The sequence below is a fragment of the Mesocricetus auratus genome, unplaced genomic scaffold (genome assembly GCF_017639785.1).
Source record: "Mesocricetus auratus isolate SY011 unplaced genomic scaffold, BCM_Maur_2.0 Super-Scaffold_100014, whole genome shotgun sequence".
Taxonomy (NCBI): Eukaryota; Metazoa; Chordata; class Mammalia; order Rodentia; family Cricetidae; genus Mesocricetus; species Mesocricetus auratus.
This window is the reverse complement of record NW_024429197.1, coordinates 40473729-40492926: the sequence shown is the minus strand read 5'-3', so window position 1 is coordinate 40492926 and position 19198 is coordinate 40473729. Positions and strand designations below refer to the sequence as shown.

Genomic DNA, 19198 nt, shown 5'->3' with positions numbered 1-19198 from the left:
GAATTTGAACCCCACTTGCCCGCAGGAGGTGGACATGGCAGCATGTGCCTGAAATGCCAGTGCTGGGATGTGGAGGCAGGAGGATAGTCTCTAGGACTTGCTGTCAGCCTGTCCAGCCAGTGAGTGCAAGAGCTAGTGAGAGACCCTGCTTCAAGAAATAAGGTGGAGAGCATCTGTCGGCTTCCACATGCTTGTGCGTACACTTGCACCCACACCTGTGCACCTCTGGAGCGAGGGAGGAGACGAGAAGCCCCAAAGACGAAAGTGTGGCTGGAGGAAGATGGTTCAATGCGAAATGATCAGATGACTAGTTTTCCATGAGGTCAATAGTAAGGCAGTTCGCCCAGCTTGTAGGGAATTGGAAGTTTTCAAAGACTGTGATTTGAAAAGTCATTATATGTAATACATGCTGTCAAATTCAATGTGTATCGGGATTGTGTCATAAGAACAAAATAGTAAAGCTGAACAAAAGACTGTTCTCAACAAAATTGTTTCCGTAAGTTAGGGTTTGGACAGATCCTATTGTAAAAGCTAGTTACGTGGCAGCATATTTAAGAGCAAAAAAACCAAAACCATTTACTGGTGGTGAGTTTATTAAGTGAGGCATGTAGCGTGTGGCAGGCATAACATTACATGCTTTGAGAAGACGTTTATTTCTGAAGTCAGTTTGTCTCACCTGACTATAACCATGTAAAGTAGAGAAAATAGAAAATCCACTGAAAGAAGGCTGGAGGGTAGAGCCCCTAATTTTAAGTTTCCTATGTTGGCACTAGGTAACAGCTAGGCTACAGGTACAGTTCTGCTCGCTGCTTTTAGTAATGTAAATCACGAATTAAAGTCACTGAAGACATGGCTTCTTTAATGCCGCTAAAAGGCACAACTATATCAAGAGGTTTCTATACAGCAGTAAAAAACAGAGCCGTTTCTTTGTCACTGTATCTACGGCTGTTGCCATTGGTGCCCATAATGATAGGTAGAAGAGAGGACCTTGTACAATTCACAGAAGATGAGGTCATCACGGCCCAGAATTTACGTTGAATGGATGGAGTATTGCATAATCCATCAATAAAATATGTGTACACAGCATTAAGACTGAATAACGTTATGAAAATCTTCATTACGACTGAATTTCATAAGGACCTAGGGGTATAATCCTCACCAATTTTAGGAATTCCTTTAAAATGTTGACACTAACTGTGGCTACATCAGTAACTTTTTTTAAATAAGAGACTAAGACCAGGCCAGATGCTGAAGAGATTTTATGATTTGCAACATGTTATCAAGCCCTTTCTGATACCAAAAACAAAATTTGTACCAGAACTTGACCATGAAAACTGGCTTATGGTGTAGTATTTTGGTGGATTTAGCCACTGTTTTATAAGTGGTTGAGCATGTTTCTTCAAGGTTAAAATCAATTTATCAACACAATGTTTCAAATCATCATTTTAAATGACACTAAAATTGTGTTAGTTTGCTGGGCAGTGGTGGCGCACACCTTTAATACCAGCACTCAGGAGGCACAGGCAGGTGGATATCTGTGAGTATGAGGCCAGCCTGGTCTACAAAGTGAGTTCCAGGAAAGCCAGAGCCACAGAAAAACTCTGTCTCAAAACACCAAAACCAACAAAAACAGATTGCAATAAACACATTAGTTTCTCAAATAGAGTGTCAAAGACCCTGCTAGTTTTATGTTGCCACATTTTCTTTATATATAAAAATATTAAAAAAACATGAAGTTTAATTACTTAGGTGTGTTCACTTTCTTGACCCATGACTGCACACTTAACAGCTGCTGGGTGATTTTTAGAGACCACTGAGGGGAGTGCCACATAATCAGGGCAGTAGGACTTGTGCACATGTGCTCTCAGATAGTGTGAAAGTGAGACGCAGACCCTCTTTTGCTCATCAGCTGTTGTTAGTGTCTGTGTATGGACCGCATGGCCCGTGACTGTTCTTCATCTCGTGTGGCCCTGAGAAGCCAACAGGTTGGCACCTCTGGTGTGGAGGTTAATGCAAACAATGAGATCGGCTACTACCCTTCGTGGTAGGAGCACGAGGAAGCTCACTCATATCTTAGAGGATCAGGAAAGAGACTGTTCAAAATGGAAATGAGACCAGGCTGTACCTCTCAGAGGCCTGTTACTAGGCACCCCACTTCTCGCAGCTACTTCCTCCTTCCCCAAAGCTCCTATTGCTTCCCAGAACTGTACTGCTGGCTGAGAACCAAGTGTTTAAACACTTGAGCCTGTGGGGGACATTTCACGTTCAAATGATGTCTGTTCCTTGAGCCAAAGCCTTTTCTTGGCAGCAGAGGTTGCCATGGCCATCCAGGTGTGTTTCATCTGGTAGAGGGCTCTGCCTGCTGTTTGGCAGTGTTGGTGGCAGACAGCACTGCCTGATGTCCTTGAGTGATGCCCTGGAGTCTGTACTAGTGAAACAAGCAGTAGTTGAGCCGTTTCTGTGATATATTCTGTACCCAGCACACAGGAGTTACATGACCAGTATTTGTTAACTCATTTCTGTCGTCCTTTCCAATAGAATCCATCTCCTTTGCCCTCACGATAGCCAGGTACTTCATCTTTATAAACTCAAAAAGGCCCAGGGAAATCAAGTGATATGTTCAAGTTCAAATATTGAGCTAGAGATAAGACTATCACTTTGTTGTTTTAAAATCCCCCAATAAAGAATGTTTCCAAAGATAACATTTCCTTGAATGTCTGCTATTGGGTTTACATTGTAGTCCACTAAAATAAGAGCACTTTTGAGGGTTTAAACATTACCAGATAAAAATGCCTGCAGTGGTTGTGTGAGCTTATATGGCAGGTGTTATACTTGGCCAGAGGGAGAGCTTGTAAAGAGCTCCCTACCTAAAAGTGAAGGAGCAGTGTGTCTGGCAGCCCTAAGAGAAAGGCCAGTACAGGAACTTCCTCTTTCCTCCCCCCTTCTTCACTTTTTATACATGTGGTCAGCAGTTTTACTCCCCCCAAAACCTAAGTACAGTATAGTCTACAATGTAGCACTTAGCTATGTGTTTTACACATATAATTCAAGGTCATTCCACAGTACCTTAGAAATAGTACATCCCTGAGTCTCACTCCATTCCACGAGAAACACATTTGCTGTGTGCTCTATCATCCCTTACAACAAGAACCGTATTTAATTAGTTTTATTTCCGTAAGGAGTCGAAATGAGGAGAACTCATTTCTTCCACAAGACACATTAGGACTTTGCTTTCTGACGGATTAGCTTCAGTTTTCTTGATTGCTTTGTGGAGACAACTCAGGAAATGCTCACACTAGCTAAACATGGAGAAACCCAATGAGGAGCTGAGGGGTGTTTAAAGTTCCTAAAGATACATTCCCTTACACACCGTGGCGTTCCAGCTCCCAGTCACTAGGTGTGGAGTGTGTGTGTGGGGGTCTGTGGCGGAGGAACTACAGATGCCAGCACTGAGTCTCTCCTATATGTGGCCGTGTTACTTTTCTGAGAGGAGTGGGTAATGATTCTTGGTGTCTACAGATGGCTTTCTTTCCTCAGCTATGGGGGACTTCAAACTTTCACTTCCTCATTTATCTCCAGGGCATAAACACTTCCTTCAGCTGATCAGGTGGCCTTGTGAAACTAAGTTTTTATTTAAAGAGAAAGGAATAGAAACCTTACTGGTTAAGAAGCCCATATTACTGTTAAATGCTTGTTTTTTCATAGGGTAAGCATTATTCGTATTTGTTAGTTGGTTCAAGGCAGCTAAAGTTAGTGAAGATCTTATTGTTTGTCTTGTTTATCAGTTGCTGCCTTTCTTAATAAACCACCTCTGATATTGTTTGCAAGATTGCTTTTTTAAGACTTAATTATTTCTATTTTTATCGGATAAATGTTTTCCTGTGTATATGTGTATGCAATGTATGTGTATGGTGCCCAAGGAGCATGGCAGATCCCCTGGAATTGGAGTTACAGACAGTTGTGAGCTACCACATGGGTGCTGGGAACTGAACCTGGGTCCTCTGCAAGAGCAGCAAATGCTCTTAACCACTGAGCCATCTCTCCAGCCCCACACACTTGTTCTCCCGAGGCTGGTTTAGTCTGCTTTGTGCTCCTGCAATAAAATACTCAAAGCGATTGGGTGATTTATAAAGAACAGAGATCCATTCTCTTGTTCTCTGGATCATGCTCATTCAGGATGGAGGGGCTGGCTGCTGCTGATGGGTCTCCTGCAGAAGAGCAAGAGAGAGGGGTACCTATTCCCCTAGGCCCATTTTAGAGCACTGCTAATCCACTCAGAGGGGCGGAGCCATCAGGATCCATATGTCCCCCAAAGGTCTCACCTCTTACCATTGTTTTGCTGTGGATTAAGTTTCTAGCATGTGAATTTTAGAAGAAATAAAACATTTGAATTGTAACAAAGGGACTATTTATAACAGGAAGAACCTAGAACAATTCAAGTATTCATGAGGGTTTATGAACATAGAACACAACTATTAGTTATCAAAGTGATATATGTATTTACTGATATGAAAAAATGTTCATGGCAAAATGAATGCCAAAAAGACAAAGTAGCATGGGTCTGGCAAGATGGCTCAGTGGTTAAGAACACTTGCTGCTCTTGCAAAGGACCCAGGTTCAGTTCCCAGCACCCACATTAGGTAGCTCACAACTGTCTGTAACTCCAGCCCCATGGGATCCATTAGCCCCCATCACACCACATCAACGATGGGAGCAGCTCTGTCTTGTTCTTTGCAGCGTTGACCCGTGTCTGCTCACTGACCGGGGTCCACAGTTTATCCAGGTTGACAGTCCGGCAGGAGCTCCAGCTCCTCTTTGAGTGGGAATGCCTCATCCCAGCTCTGCCAGAGTCCCCTGGATGGACTGTGTGGACCCTGAACCTGTGGGGATGCATAGTCTCCAGCATTGCCCTGGCCTCCTGACTGCTCTTGCTGTGCATACCAATCAGGCCCTGAGTTTCCAGGTCTTCCTCACTCTGGGTGGCTTGGTGCTAAAGCAACAGTTACACACTTTCCCCAGGGAGATGTGCAGTAATACCCACTCACCCCAGACAGGACATCAGCAGACCAAAGAAATTATTCCATCTAAGAGCAGTTTGGTGAAGGAATGAGGTTACCTGGGTTCCTTATGGGAGCATGGCGAGTTTGGGCAGCTTTGTCATTGCAGATCCTCACCCTAGCATGCAGGATGACTTACAGAATCCTTGCTACCAGAGTAGAGCTCCAATCAGCTGCTGTGCCCGTAACGTCTGGGAGACGGGTCTGGAAGGAACAGGATGGAGCAAGCGGCTGGAATCTCAGCAAGAGTCTGCTGACCTTCCCTCTGCCTTCTGCTAGGGAATGGGAATCAGGGCTCATGAGGGCAGCATCCGAGCTATTGTAGCTGGTCCGCAAGGCTGTGCCACACTCAGAGGATAGAGCCTCACACATGTAGACTGTCTATGTTTACCCTGGTGCTTGCTTGGGTAGCTGCGGGCCACTTGCTACCACTGCTTGGCCTCAAAAGATAGCTACACGTTTTTATGTTATTAGCTCAGGAAAGATCAAAATCCAAGATCCAAATTATGTTGTTGTTGTTTGAGACAAAAGTTTTGCATTGTAGCCCAGGCTATCTTTGAACTGCAACCCTACTCAGCCTCTTGACTACTAGGACTGTATGTATATACCACTGCATTCGCCTCCAAGAATGATTTCTGCTGAATGTATAACAGCTTTTGCATTGTAATAAAGTCGTGAGCTGGACAGTGTTAAGGTGGGAACTGTCTGAGTTCTTCTTTATTTTTTATTTAATCCTCTAGATTACAGGTTCTTGACCTTCCTCATGCTGTGACCCTTTAATACAGTTCCTCATGATATGGTGACCCTCAACCATACAATTCTTTCATTGCTACTCCATAACTGTAATTTTGCTACTGCTATAACTGTAATGTAAATATCTGATATGCAGGATGGTCTTAGGAGAAGGAGAAAGGGTTGTTTGATTCCCAAAGAGAACTCAATCCACAAGTTGAGAACCATGGCTCTAGATGGAAGAGAATACTCTCATTACGAGAAGAACTAGTACCTTGCTTTGGCAGGACATTTTTGCTTTGTGATGTCATTAATTTTCTTGGTATCACATTGTGGCCTGTCCATATTGTTGAGCAACATGCTGTGAATTAATACTAAATGGTTTAAGGGAAAAGAGACCGTTTGGAAGACAAGGATTCCAGGACAGAGAGCAAATGTAAAAAAGTAGTAACTGTTGGTGGGAAGTTGGGGCGCCTCTAAAATCATCAGTACAGACACAGCTGTTTCAGATCGTCACTGCTTGTCACCTGCTCTAAATCTCTTCATTTCCTCTGACAGGGTGTTTTAAGCCTTGAATACTGTGTAGGTATTATCGGCGGCAAACCTAAACAGTCCTATTACTTTGCTGGCTTTCAAGGTTAGTGACTAAGCATGGTATGTCTTTCTTGTTTCCTTTTAAAAGTGGGACGTTAATATGAGATTGCTAGGAAAGAAGGTGGTTAGCAGAGCCCAGTGAGGACCTCACATGGCTGTCAATCCTCCCTCAGCTGCTCACTTGTCATTTGGTCCACAACGTAATTGGATTCCTTAAAGTGTGTGGTTAATTTCTGTTACTGCATAAACAAAGCATAATTTATTGCTCTCCCCGAATTCCAGCAGACACCACTGCCACGTTCTGGCAGTCGCTATTTACATATTTACTTTTTGCCATTTTCTTAGTGGTGTTGGTTGACGAGATGACAAGCAATATGTTCTTGCTGTCAGAACAAAGAAGGCGATGCATTTTTCATATGCAAACTGTAGAATATAATTGTGTGTTTGTGAAAGTAATTTTATCACCAAAAATTAAATGACAGTCTCATCACTTTATAATTCTGCTTATACAAGCATATTTGATTATGCAAAGTTAATCTATGCCGCGCAGACCGAGTTTCTGTCAGCGAGTCTCAGGCTGGCAGGCCGGTACACCCAGACTTTTTTCAGCTGCTCTCCATAGAAATTGGATTGTAAGCAGTGTCATAAGAAGGTGTTTTGAATTACTTGTCTTCTGTTTTGTCCTTGTAGATGACAGTCTGATTTACATGGACCCTCATTACTGCCAGTCTTTTGTAGATGTCAGCATAAAGGACTTCCCTCTTGAGGTACTGTACATGGGGGCTCGGTTCGGTTTTCTTCCCATGTGAAGCGGGCTGGTATTTAGAGGTGTGCCGGGGGTCATACCTTCCTAGTATCACAGTCACAGGCAGGATTTTGCTAGTTCACGATGCCACAGTCAGCACCAGCCCAAGGCTGAGTGCTTGGCTGCTGAATTTTAATCTGTGATATCCTGTCCTCTTCATTCATGTCTGTCTCCAACGTGTTGGGTGCCTTGGTTGTACTGCAATAAGTAATCAAGTCTCTGAGGATATTGGTAGCCAGATGGCTAAGCAGTGCATGCACAGAGGAATGTATAGTTCCAGGTCTGTCCTGGTAGGAGAGGAGGAAAAAGGACCATTTCCCAAAGAAAAGCCAATTGATTTGGTGAGATCTCCCCTCCCGGTGAAGCCCCCCCCCCCATTTACATTCTCAGGTGCTTGTTTGGATTTCTAGCAACTGTTGAAGGTCATTTATAGATTCTGCATTCCCTAATAGGTGGTCATTTTGTTACTCAATATTTTAAGTCAGAAAAGTTTGAGTTCCTAAGTGAGATGGATAACTATTATATCATTTTACTTAGTTTTTCCTAGTTGATGCTTTCACAGATTAGAATGGTTTCATCACAAATGGCAAGGGTACTGATTGTAAACAGTAGGGTCAATGGGAAACGTGTTATACGCTGTGTTTCAGAAATGCCTTTTGAGCTAATATTAATACTTAATGGTATTCAAGGGGGTAGATATGAGAACAAACTGCAAGATTAAAGCCTAGGTTAGAAAAACATATTGTTAAACAACCTAGCCTCTTTTGTAAACTAATACCTTAGCTGTCTCTTCCTCCTTTCGTAGAATTGCGCATGAACTGTAATTCTCACCATTATTAGTCAAGAGATCTACCACTGACCTAAATCTCCAACCCTAAAATTTCACTTTCTGCTTTTCCTATCAAGTGAAGATTTTAAACTGCTTTGCATTCCTAAGCATCCTTGCTTTGATGGCTCATGTATACACTGCTGGAACTTTGTGCAGACAAAGGAAAACATGTATATTTAAAGCCTCTCAGACTTTGTTAAAATCACTTTTGTAGAAATTAGAATTTTTTCTAATTTTTATCTAACTCTATGTAAATAATTACTTGTAGTCCTGAGATTTTAAATGAGAAATCTAATTCTAACAGGATTGTGAAGTTTTAAATAGACTATTTGCACATCAAGATTAAAGACAATATTTAAATATATCCTTTGCTATTGTTATTACATGTTGATTTCTTATATTTTTAGAATTGAACTTTTAACATTTTGAAATTAAATTAGGCCAGCTTCTTTCTTTCTTTCTTTCTTTCTTTCTTTCTTTCTTTCTTTCTTTCTTTCTTTCTTTATCAACAGTCATTCATTGAGTTTTCTAGATGAAAGTCTGTAGGCCTCTCTTGAGCTCCTCCATGTTTCTGCAAATGCTTTTGTTATGTATTATATTCATTTTAATCTTGTGATGTTATCTCCATGAATATGTTAGGATAGATTGTTGACTTAGCATGTACGACTGAGTAAAATTCTACATGAGGGAAGAAAATCTTCCTGTCTTGGGTCATCTTCATTGAGGTTTTGGTTTGTTTTTTGAGTCCAGGTTTCACTATGGAGCCCCAACTAGCCTAGAACTTGCTGTGTGGATCAGGGGAGGCTTAGACTCATGAAGATCTTCTTGCCTCTGCCCCAGCTCAGGGATGGGATTAATGGTGTGCATCACCATGTCTAGCTGAGGGTAACTTTTAATGTTCAAAGCACCACGGTATGATTTTCAAGGAGACATTGGGGTTCGGAGGAGCAGTTTAGCAGTCTTAGAGAAAAAGTTGAGAAAAGACAGTGAGAGATCAGAAGAGAGTGAGAGGAACTTGGAGACTTAGCAGGGAGTACAAGTTGAGTGCAGGTTTCCATTGTCAGTGGCTTGAGTAAGACAGCATTTTAGTTGTTTGAGTGGGAGGAGTATGGTATGTGTGTGTATTCATGTATTTATACGTATGTGCATATGTGTATTGTACGAATATAATTTTTGTGCTTATATATATCTGATTACTCATATGAAATGTATATGCAATGTTTCTCTTAGTCCACTCAGCTCAGAGCTGCCTGAAGGAGTCTGAGTTGGGGGGATTGCCTCACTCAGATTGGCTCCCCAGCATGTGAGTTCGAGGCCAGCCTGGTCTACAGAGCAAGTTCCAGGACAGCCTCCAAAGCCACAGAGAAACCCTGTCTCGGAAAAAAAAAAAAAAAAAAAAAGGTTTTGGCAGATGCACAGGGGAGTGAGTGAGTCAGTCAGGGAAGGCACTGTTGATGACTCTCATGTGCAGTGCAGCTAGCAAGCTTGTTCTTTAACTATGCAGGAAGCTTCAGCTCAAGCTCCAGAATAGTGTAGGCATTCCTGAAAATGGTTGTTATGGTACTGTTTATATGTTTAGTTAATAACATATATTCATAGCATACAGAAGGACGTCCCCCATGGAAATATATTTCATTGTCACAGAAGAAAGTATCTGTAGTCATTATTCCCTATGTGTATGAAATAGAGGCTGCTAGTACCAGACACCAGAATTTTAAAATTAAATCATTCACACATAGCTTAAAGGATAATCACAAAATGAATATGGCCTAGCAATACCACTTCAGAAAATATTTAAAAGGTGAACTTATTTTATAATAAATAGAAATGGTTCAGAATTTAAATTAATGTTCTCACTTCAGAATCTTCAGCTTAGAGACAGCTCTAAAGTGCTTTTCTGAGTGCTGCTCCTCATGCAGTGACAGCAACAGCAGCCTCAATTTGGGGTGAAACCAGAGATCTATATCTGTGCTTTATGGGTAATTAGAAAGTTCTTTGTAGATATCAAGATAACCACAAGTTCTACTTAGCATCTGTGGTGGTGATTGTGGTTGAACAGGCATGTACTGTTGTAGTTACTGATACTAGAAAAGCTTTAGTTACTTCTTTGTACAGAGAAGAACACGTTCACGGACAGGTTAAATATGTATCATTGCACCTGTACGGAAATTTTGACTGCCTTCCTTATTAGGTAGTAAAACTGAAGAATCAGTTCTTGTTAGTGGTCTTCAACAAAGTGGGTAAATGACTATTTCTACACGTGTTGTATGTAAAAGACCTCATAAATATGAACTAGAACTGTGCCTTGTAACCCTACACACTCCTCCATATTGCAGCTAACAGTTTACTTAGCTTTCCTGTCTTTCATATCTGTTTTTAATCTCTTTAAAATAGTTCTTTCACCTGCCTCCTTATGTTCTTTATGGGAATGAATAAGAATATAAAACAGTAGAAAAGAAAATCGGAAGAATATTCAATTATGTTCTAATAATTTCACACTTAGGAGCCAGAGGCAAGTGAGTTCCCATGAGTTGGAGGTCAACTTGCTCTACATAGACAATTCCTGGCCAGTCAGGGCTGCACAGTGAGAGCTTGCTTCAAAAAACTAAATGAGCAAAACAACAGCAAGAATAACAAAATCAAACAAAAACTCTGAAGTTGACTATTTCATATAGGACATTTACATGAGTCAGTGTGTTGGATTATAAGAATAACAAAGCAGTTTTAAACGTTGAAAGAATCTTCATTCATCCATGTCTACATACAAGGAAGGTACTTGCTCCACTTTAATTCCAAATAACTGTGGTATGAACATAATTTTTTTTTACATTTTTAAATGTAAAAATGGGCACCATGTATGCAGTGCCCCTGGAGGCCAGAAGGGGTCATTGGATCCCTTGGCACTGGAGTTACAGGCAGTTGTGAACCAGCCACCTTGTAGGTGCTGGGTCCTCTACAACAGTAGCTAGTGTTCATAACTACCAAGCCGTCTCTCCAATCCCTGAACATAACAATTTTAATTCAGTCCCTGTTTATGATAGTTTGTTCATTTTTAGCTTTGGCTATATGGATAAAACTTCTATGAATATTTTTATAAGCAATGAGGAACCTCTAATAAGACAGATTTAACTCAGTCTCATAGAGATGACTGGCTAACAGGGTTCTAGACTAGACTACACATGCCAACTCTGATGATCTGTGTTTCTTCATTTCTTCAAGGGTTAGAAATACACCCCATGCTTGGCTCTGTTTATGCTTGATAAACAGCATAGGTCACATAGGGTGAAGGTTTGGTTAAATATACACAGACCTGGTTCTTGTGTTTTACATCCTTAAAGAGAATGGGAAGGGCTAAAATGCTTCTTAGAAAATATATTTATAGTTTTGAGAAAAGGTATTTACTTCAGTCCGTCAAGTAATGGTAGATTAATTCCAAACTATCCTAAAAATTACAGACATTCCACTGTCCTTCTCCTAAAAAGATGTCATTTCGGAAAATGGATCCTAGTTGTACGATAGGATTTTACTGTCGAAACGTCCAGGACTTTGAAAGAGCGTCTGAAGAAATCACTAAGGTACTGTATTAAAAGCACAGTGTATGATGTTTATAAATTACCTGATTTATATTCTATAATGGTAAGTGTGTGAACTGTTACATGTTTGTAAAATTCCACCTTGAATGTTACTAACTTTGGGAAGCCAGCATTTGAGACAAGGTTTCAGTGACTAGTTAAAAGTGTTGTCCACTAGGTGGCAATGTTGAAATAAAAATGCTGCCAACTCTGGCCCTGGGCAAGCAATTAGATTACATCCTATTTGAAGAGGATTTTTAAAGGGCACTCCCTTAGGGGTAGAAGAAAAAAATTAATGAAGTATTTGATCAAGTCAAATTTCATTTCTTTTTAGTCCAAGTGCTTCCTTTATTTATGTATTTTTAAAGAGAAATGATATTTTTGCCTTTCTTGGAACTGCTTTATCAAATGAAGTATGTTGATACCTTTTAATAACTGTCTTGTCTGGCCTGTTCTGCTTAATGGCTCTTTGAAGTAGTCACTCAACTACTTTTTACTTTTAAACTGGTGTGTGTTTTTGGTGTGTGAGTACTGCTGAAACACGTACAGAGCTTTAATGCCTCCCATGTTTGGTACTTTAGGAAAGAAAAAAGATTAGCTGCCCTTGTGAGAAGCCAGAGTAACTGGAGGGGTGTCGTTATTAGTGGTTACATGGACTGTCCTTCCGTGGTCAGAGAGAACAGCACTGGGCTCACTGCGAGGCACTCACTACGTGTGCTCAGATGTAATAGGGATTTTAGTACTGTTTAATGTCCAGTTGAATTTATTTGTTCAGGGAAGTAGACAGATAGTAGGGTAGCATTTGACTTCAGTGGGAAAGTAGACAGATAGTAGGGTAGCATTTGACTTCAGTGGGAAAGTAGACAGATAGTAGGGTAACATTCGACTTCAACAGTGTAAAGACAGCATGAAAATATTAAGTACAAAGTCTCAGATAAGAGTTTTAGTGTACTTGACCTGCCAAGAATGGGAAACTTAACAGGAATGTGACAGAAAAACGAGCAAGGAGGAAGTGAGATCCCCAAGACCTTCCTCCGTCCTGCCCACAGTCTTCACTCTCCCTGGCAGCAGGGAGGTCAGTGAACAGAGCAGAACATGGAGTTCCCATTGCTTCCTCCCTTGAGATCATAATTGACAGTGTATATCCTGGTTTGACAATCCTTTGTCTCTGTACAATACCATGTATGTGCTAAAATACATAAACCCAGGTGATCCAGTGGTAGATGCTGATATTGGTGACCATGTCTCACATAAAGCTGTCTGTCTCTCTGTTTTGATCAGCTTGCTTTCTGTTTGGATCAGAATAAGTGTGTTTGAAACAGGCACACAGTCCATCCACTCCTGTGGCAAAACGAAGCATTTACAGAGGAGTTATGCATTGATCTTTCTGATTAAAAATAGTTATTATGGTCTTCTTCACTGGAAAAGCCATTGGAATTATCGCTGATGTAGCAGAGCAGTGTGCAGTATTAAGGCAAAGGGAAACTGCTGGGGATCTTCTGGAGAACTTGTAAGAACCGGCTCACCGCTTTCTTAGACACTGCCTCACTTGTCAACTGCTTTTGCTTGGGTAGTTCTAAGTTAAGCACACCCCCCCCCCAGACCAGAACTTGACATTCTAGTCAATCAAATTGTTTTCCATATTTTCTATATGTCTTTTCCAATTGGATTTATTTTCTGTTTTCTCATTTTGAAAATGAAGCTAGAGTGTCACGTTGAATTTGTAATGTTCTGTGGGTTAATAGTCTCCTTATGCTGTGTGACTGAAAAGTGTTAATAAAGATTATTAAGCTAATTATTGGATGGAGTTCATTCTGTCAGGTATGTACATAACTACCGTATACAAAGCATAAAGTGGCCAGGATAGAATCCCTGCTTTGAATAAGACATAAAGCTTCTAGCCTCGAGTAACATTTATGCTTAAGGAGCGGGAACACGACAAGCAGACATATATTATGTTGAATATGATAAGCGTCCATATGAAACTAGAAATAAATTGATGAGGAAGGAAGCAAGTTGAACCCAGGGAGATGGCACATCCAAGTCAAAGTATTTTATTGTGAAGGTGATATTTAAGCTGAGTCTGAAAGTGTACCCATAATTTCCATTGCTTAGTGAGAGGGAAAGGACTGAGAGCCAAGGAAATCGTCAGAGGGAAGGCCAAGAGGAGTGTCGCTGTGGTGCACCCAGAGAGGGCCACTCTGATCGGTGCCTGGAGTACATAAAGGACAGCATTTGTGTCCCCTGAGCACTTGAGCCAGAACCCCGAAGGGTGTGGTCTGGAGATTTCAATGTCTAACAAAGCAGTTTTTTACACCAGGAGAGCTACTTGTGAGTTAGCCCAGGGTCATGATGCTTGATGTTTTCAGGCATTACTAGGGACAAACATTTAATGCATATATCTATTTCTCTTCTTACCAGAAAGCATGGTGGGTATAGTAACCATATGCTTTCTCATTTTCATTCATTTTACAAAATAGTATAAATGATGAAAGGAAAGTGTTCATTAGTCATACTAGAGGTAACATACATAGGAAAGCAGCAAAGGCCACATGTGAATGGGAATGTCTGTGCTTAGGAAGCCTTGTACCAGGAAATAGCGCAGGATGAGTGACATAGAAAAGTACATTGACATAATATTATAGAGAAGCACGAATGTCAGGCTGAAGCAGCACATTAATAATGTATTTTGTGACATTAAAATTTAAATTTCAGGCATATAGACACATGAAGAAAAATGCCTGTATTCTACCATCGAGCTTATGAAAAATTACACACGTGCTATAATTGGTTACAAATCCAGTGTACGTGGCTCTTTCCCAGTTGCATTCCTTTTCTTACTTGTTACTGGTAACTTCCATATTGGATCAGTCTGTCACACCCATACATTATACATCCACAAGCATCATATATTACTTTGTATGTTATTACATTTCTCAGTCTTCCTTTTGTTGATGGTTATTTAGCTTGTTTCTAAGAACCTAAAATTGCTTACTTCAGTTTTTTTTTGTTGTTGTTGTTCGTTTGTTTTGTTTTGGAGACAGCATTTCCTTGTATAGCCCTGATTGTCCTGGAATTAACTCTTTAAAACAGACTGACCTTGAACTTACAGAGATCTGCCTGCTTCTGCCTTCCTCAAGTGCTGGGATTAAAGGCATGCACCACTTCAGTTTTTAGTTACAAATAATATTCTATTTTTTATTTTCTTTTTAAAAGAGACATTTATTTTTATGTGCATGGGTATTTTACCTGCAAGTATGTAAGTATATCACATGAAATGCAGTCCCTGCAAAGGCCAGAGAGGGCGTTGCCATGGTGTGAGCTGCCATGTGGCTCAGGGGATTGAACCCAGGCCCTCTGCAAGTGCTTTAATTTCTAAGCCATCTCTCCAGTTCTACAAATAGTATTTTAAAGAATATTCTTCTCTTTTCCTTCACTCCAAGACAGGGTTTCTCTGTGCAGCAGTCCTGGCTATCCTGGAGCTCACTTTTATAGAACAGTCTGACCTCAAACTCACAGAGATCTGTCTGCATCTGCCTCCTGAATACTGGGGTAAAAGGCGTGTGCCACTACCACCTGGTCCTAAAGAATATTCTTGTGCATATCTACTTCTTTTAGGACTGCATTTGTCATACTCTGCATACCAATCAGAGTAGAAAGGCTGGGCGTAGGGATGCATGGTTCTGTGTTTGCCACATGCCATTCAATGCTATCCAAGGTGATACCAAGGAGCAGAATGCAAGAATTCCCAATGCCTTGCATGATGACACGTGAAACTATCTGACTGAACATTTTAATCAGTCTACTGGACAGAGGTCATATCTGTTTGTGTTTTAATTTGCATTTCTCTGATTGATAGTGAGGCTGAACATCTTGTCTAGGGTTACTGACCATTTGGCTCCTCTTTTGTGCATTTCTGATTCCTTTTCCTCTATTCTTCATTAGGGCTACTTATGCGGGAAGGCTTTGTAAATCTGGACACTACTAGTTTGATGACTTTATATTTTGTAAAGGCTACTATTTACTTGTTAATGATAACTTTAATTTTAATATGCCAAGCAACTATTTTTTATGTTTTTTAAATTTAGTATCAACAAAACATTTATCGACCAAGGAGTATAAACATATTGATTTCTTTCAGAACTTTCATGCTTCTATTCTACTTAGGAACTTCCATGTTTTCCCCACACCGATAACGGTTGGCCTGGCATCCTTTATCAAGTGTAGTCTTTCTTGGTTGATTTCTAATGCCCCTTTCAAGGAGAAAGCTGAGAATCAAAGGCATGAGGTTGGAGAGGAAGGACTTGTGAGAACGTCTGTAAAGAATCAGTAAGATCAAACAGGCACTCGGACTTAGATCAAGGAAAAGAGAGAGCAGAGGCAGGTCTGGAGGACTAGGAGAGAAAGCAGGTCATTGATATGTTCGGCCACCTAGTCAAGAAAAATTCAAGTGCTTTACACCTCCCTTTCCTGCAGAACCCAGCAAAACTGCTGAGCCTATGCAGCCACACCTACTGATGTAACCTGGCTTTTCCTCTTCATGCCCTAACAGAGGAATTTAACACACGGTTCCGTTTGCACAGTTAGGTTTACTGGAATGCATTCACAGTGGCTGTTGGCTTCCTAGGATCTGATGGGGTAGCTCTCTTTAGCTCTGTCTCTGGTCTTTCTATTATTATCCCTCCATCTCATCTATTGCCCTTCCTATTTTCTCTCTCTTACATTTTTTTGGGGGGGGTGTTTCCGAGGCAGGGTTTCTCTGTGGCTTTGGAGGCTGTCCTGGAACTGGCTCTTGTAGACCAGGCTGGTCTCGACCTCACAGAGATTTGCCTGCCTTTGCCTCCTGAGTGCTGGGATTAAAGGCGTGCGCCACCACTACCCGACTTCTCCCTTATATTTTTTATGTCCTTTATTTTCCTACATGCTTTTTAATTTATGGAAAGACCCTGTTGTGGTTCGAGTCTCAGATGTTCCTCACAGGCTCTCGTGTTTGAACATCTGCTCTTCAGCTGGTGACAGTATTAGTGGCCGAGGCTGGAGAAACTTTTGGAGATGAGGCTTAGCTAGTAGGTAGGCTTCACAGGGGATGGGCCTCTGGGGGTTACAGTCTGGTCCTGTTTCGGGTCCTATTCTTTTTCATACTGGTGCCACCAGGGGCAGGGCTGTTCCTCCCTGCCATGATGGACTGAACCGGAATCCCTGAGCCCAAATCAGCCTTCCACTGCTCCTGCCAGCATTTGTCACGGTGGAGCTATGCAGATGGAGGAGCAAGAGGACCAGGAATGTGGGCCATCGAGATGGATCAGTGGGTAAGGAGGCCTGTCGCCGGGTCTCACAGCCTGAGTTAGATTGTGAGATAAGTTTCCACCTGGGGGTGTAGAATTTTCTCTACCTTCTTTATATTTTATTGCCTTTTATTTTATATATTTTATGCACTATCATTCGTTATGTACAAATTTGTATACCTTACTCTTCAATGGGATCTACTGATTAATGAACATTCTTCTATTGATTGATTTAAGAGTTTTATTAAATTTATTTATTTTATTTTATGTGTGAATGTTTTGCCTGAATGATGTCTTTGCCCCATAGACATTCATAGTGCCTGAGGAGGTCAGAAGAGGGGCATCAGATCCTCTGGAACTGGAGTTATGGATAGTTGTGAGCCACCATGTGGGTGCTGGGAACCAAACCTGGGTCCTCTGGAAGATCAACAAGTGCTCTAAACACCAAGCCATCTCTTCAGTTCCTGGAGATATATATCAAAGTCTGTGGCCTTGAAAACTATGTAGCAGAGGCTGGACTGATCTTTCTATTTTTTAAAAAAAATTTTTATTCATTATGTATACAGTGTTCTGTCTGCAGGCCAGAAGAGGGCACCAGATCTCATTACAGATGGTTGTGAGCCGCCATGTGGTTCCTGGGAATTGAACTCAGGACCTCTCGGAGACCAGCCAGTGCTCTTAGCCACTGAGCCATCTCTCTAGCCCCCCGATCTTTCTATTTTAAAAAATGATCGTATTTACCATTTATGTGCCTATGCGTGCGTGCGTGCGTGTGCGTGTGTGTGTGTGTGTGTGTGTGTGTGTGTGTACATATGTAGGTCAGAAGACAACTTGTGGGAGTCAATTCCCTCCTTCCATTGTATGTACTTCCACAATCTAACTCAGGCTGTGAGGGCTGGCAGCAGCCCCCCCTTATCCACTGAGCCATCTCCATGATGGCCCAAATTCCTGGTCCTCTTGCTTCTGCATCATAAGTGTTGGGATTACAGGCCTGTACTACTTCGCCTGGCCCAACTGAATCATTTACAATTATATAATTATAGTGGCTTCCTCTAGCTCTGTAATATCTCCTGCCGTGTGCTCTGCCTCGGTACCTTGCTGTGCACGATTTGAACTGTGCAGGACTCTGAGTCCCTTGTGTTGCAGTGACTGTCACTTTTTCCAATGCCTTTGTTCCTTCCTGTCTTAGGCTGCTTTCATCCGTGGTCTTTCTTAATTGCTTGCATGGTTATTTCTTTTAGTGCTGTTTGCTGATGAAAAAAAATTGCTGCTTTTGTTTGCATCTTTATTTTGCCTCCATTTAACAGAAGCAGTTTGAAATTTTAAAGAAGAATTGAAACTATAACAGTTAACTTTTCTCCGGAACCATTTGAGAGTAATTGCTAGCATAATGCCCCATTATGCTTGAATAATTGAGTGTGCAGTTCTGACAAACAAGGACATTCTCCTGCATAAGCTCAGTTCCACTGTCAAAAATCAGGGAAGTGACGTTGTCTATCACATTAGCATCTGAGCTTTAGAAGGTACCACTTTTACCAGTTACCCTGCTAATGTGTGGTGTAGCTGACTGACTGGTTCATAGTTGTGCACAATCACTGTTTATCTCAAATCTGCTTTAAACTAGAGACGTTCACCATCTTCCATGACTCTCACATGATCTTGTAGTTTTAAAGATGACTGGACGTGCTTAAAACAAACAAACAAACAAAAAACCAGGACATTTTTGATCATTTTATAGCTTGTTCCCTCAGGGCAGGTTTACCTCCTGTTTCAGGTCCCCTGCATTTGTCAGGCATATCACCGCAGATGATGCAGAATATTATAATGGCTGGCACATGATTTCAATTGTCCCTTTGCTGGTATCTAACTTCCATCACTTACAGTGATGTCTACTGTTTCCCTGTACTTAGTAGGTCAGAGAGACTTCTCCCACCCTGTTGTGGAAGCCCTGCTCTGCCCGGGCCCACCTAGTGGCTTTGGAAACGAGTTATCTTGGAGGTATTTTCATGGGACCAGGGCTCTCGCATCTCCTGATCCACTCCGCCTCAGCAGGGTTCTCACTCCGTAAGATGTGCTCGTCTCCTTTGCTTTCAGAAGCTTCCCAACAGGATTTTTATCTTTTTTATTCATTCCTCATGGTTGCTCTTAGTGGTAGAGTTATTTTGACACACATTGTTTTATCAGGCTCTCCTAACAATGGTATTTATAAAGTGACTTTTAGCTATTTTTTTAGGCTGTAAGACTTGACTATAAAATGAAAAGATCGATTTTAAAAATCATAAAATTATTTTTATTTTTTTATTTCACTAGAATTTTGCCACAAG

At 41.2% G+C, this 19198-nt stretch overlaps 1 protein-coding gene across 3 annotated transcripts in view; it reads left to right on the top strand.

Annotated features, from left to right (window-relative positions):
• Atg4c (autophagy related 4C cysteine peptidase) overlaps positions 1–19198 on the top strand; it is a 69362-nt gene that overhangs the window by 39953 nt on the left and 10211 nt on the right. For all 3 annotated transcript variants that reach the window (XM_005074327.4, XM_013116495.3, XM_040757116.1), the window contains exons 8-10: positions 6348–6426; positions 7074–7150; positions 11473–11592. In XM_005074327.4, the coding sequence (XP_005074384.1) occupies positions 6348–6426; positions 7074–7150; positions 11473–11592 (276 nt within the window). The remainder of the gene's footprint in view (positions 1–6347; positions 6427–7073; positions 7151–11472; positions 11593–19198) is intronic.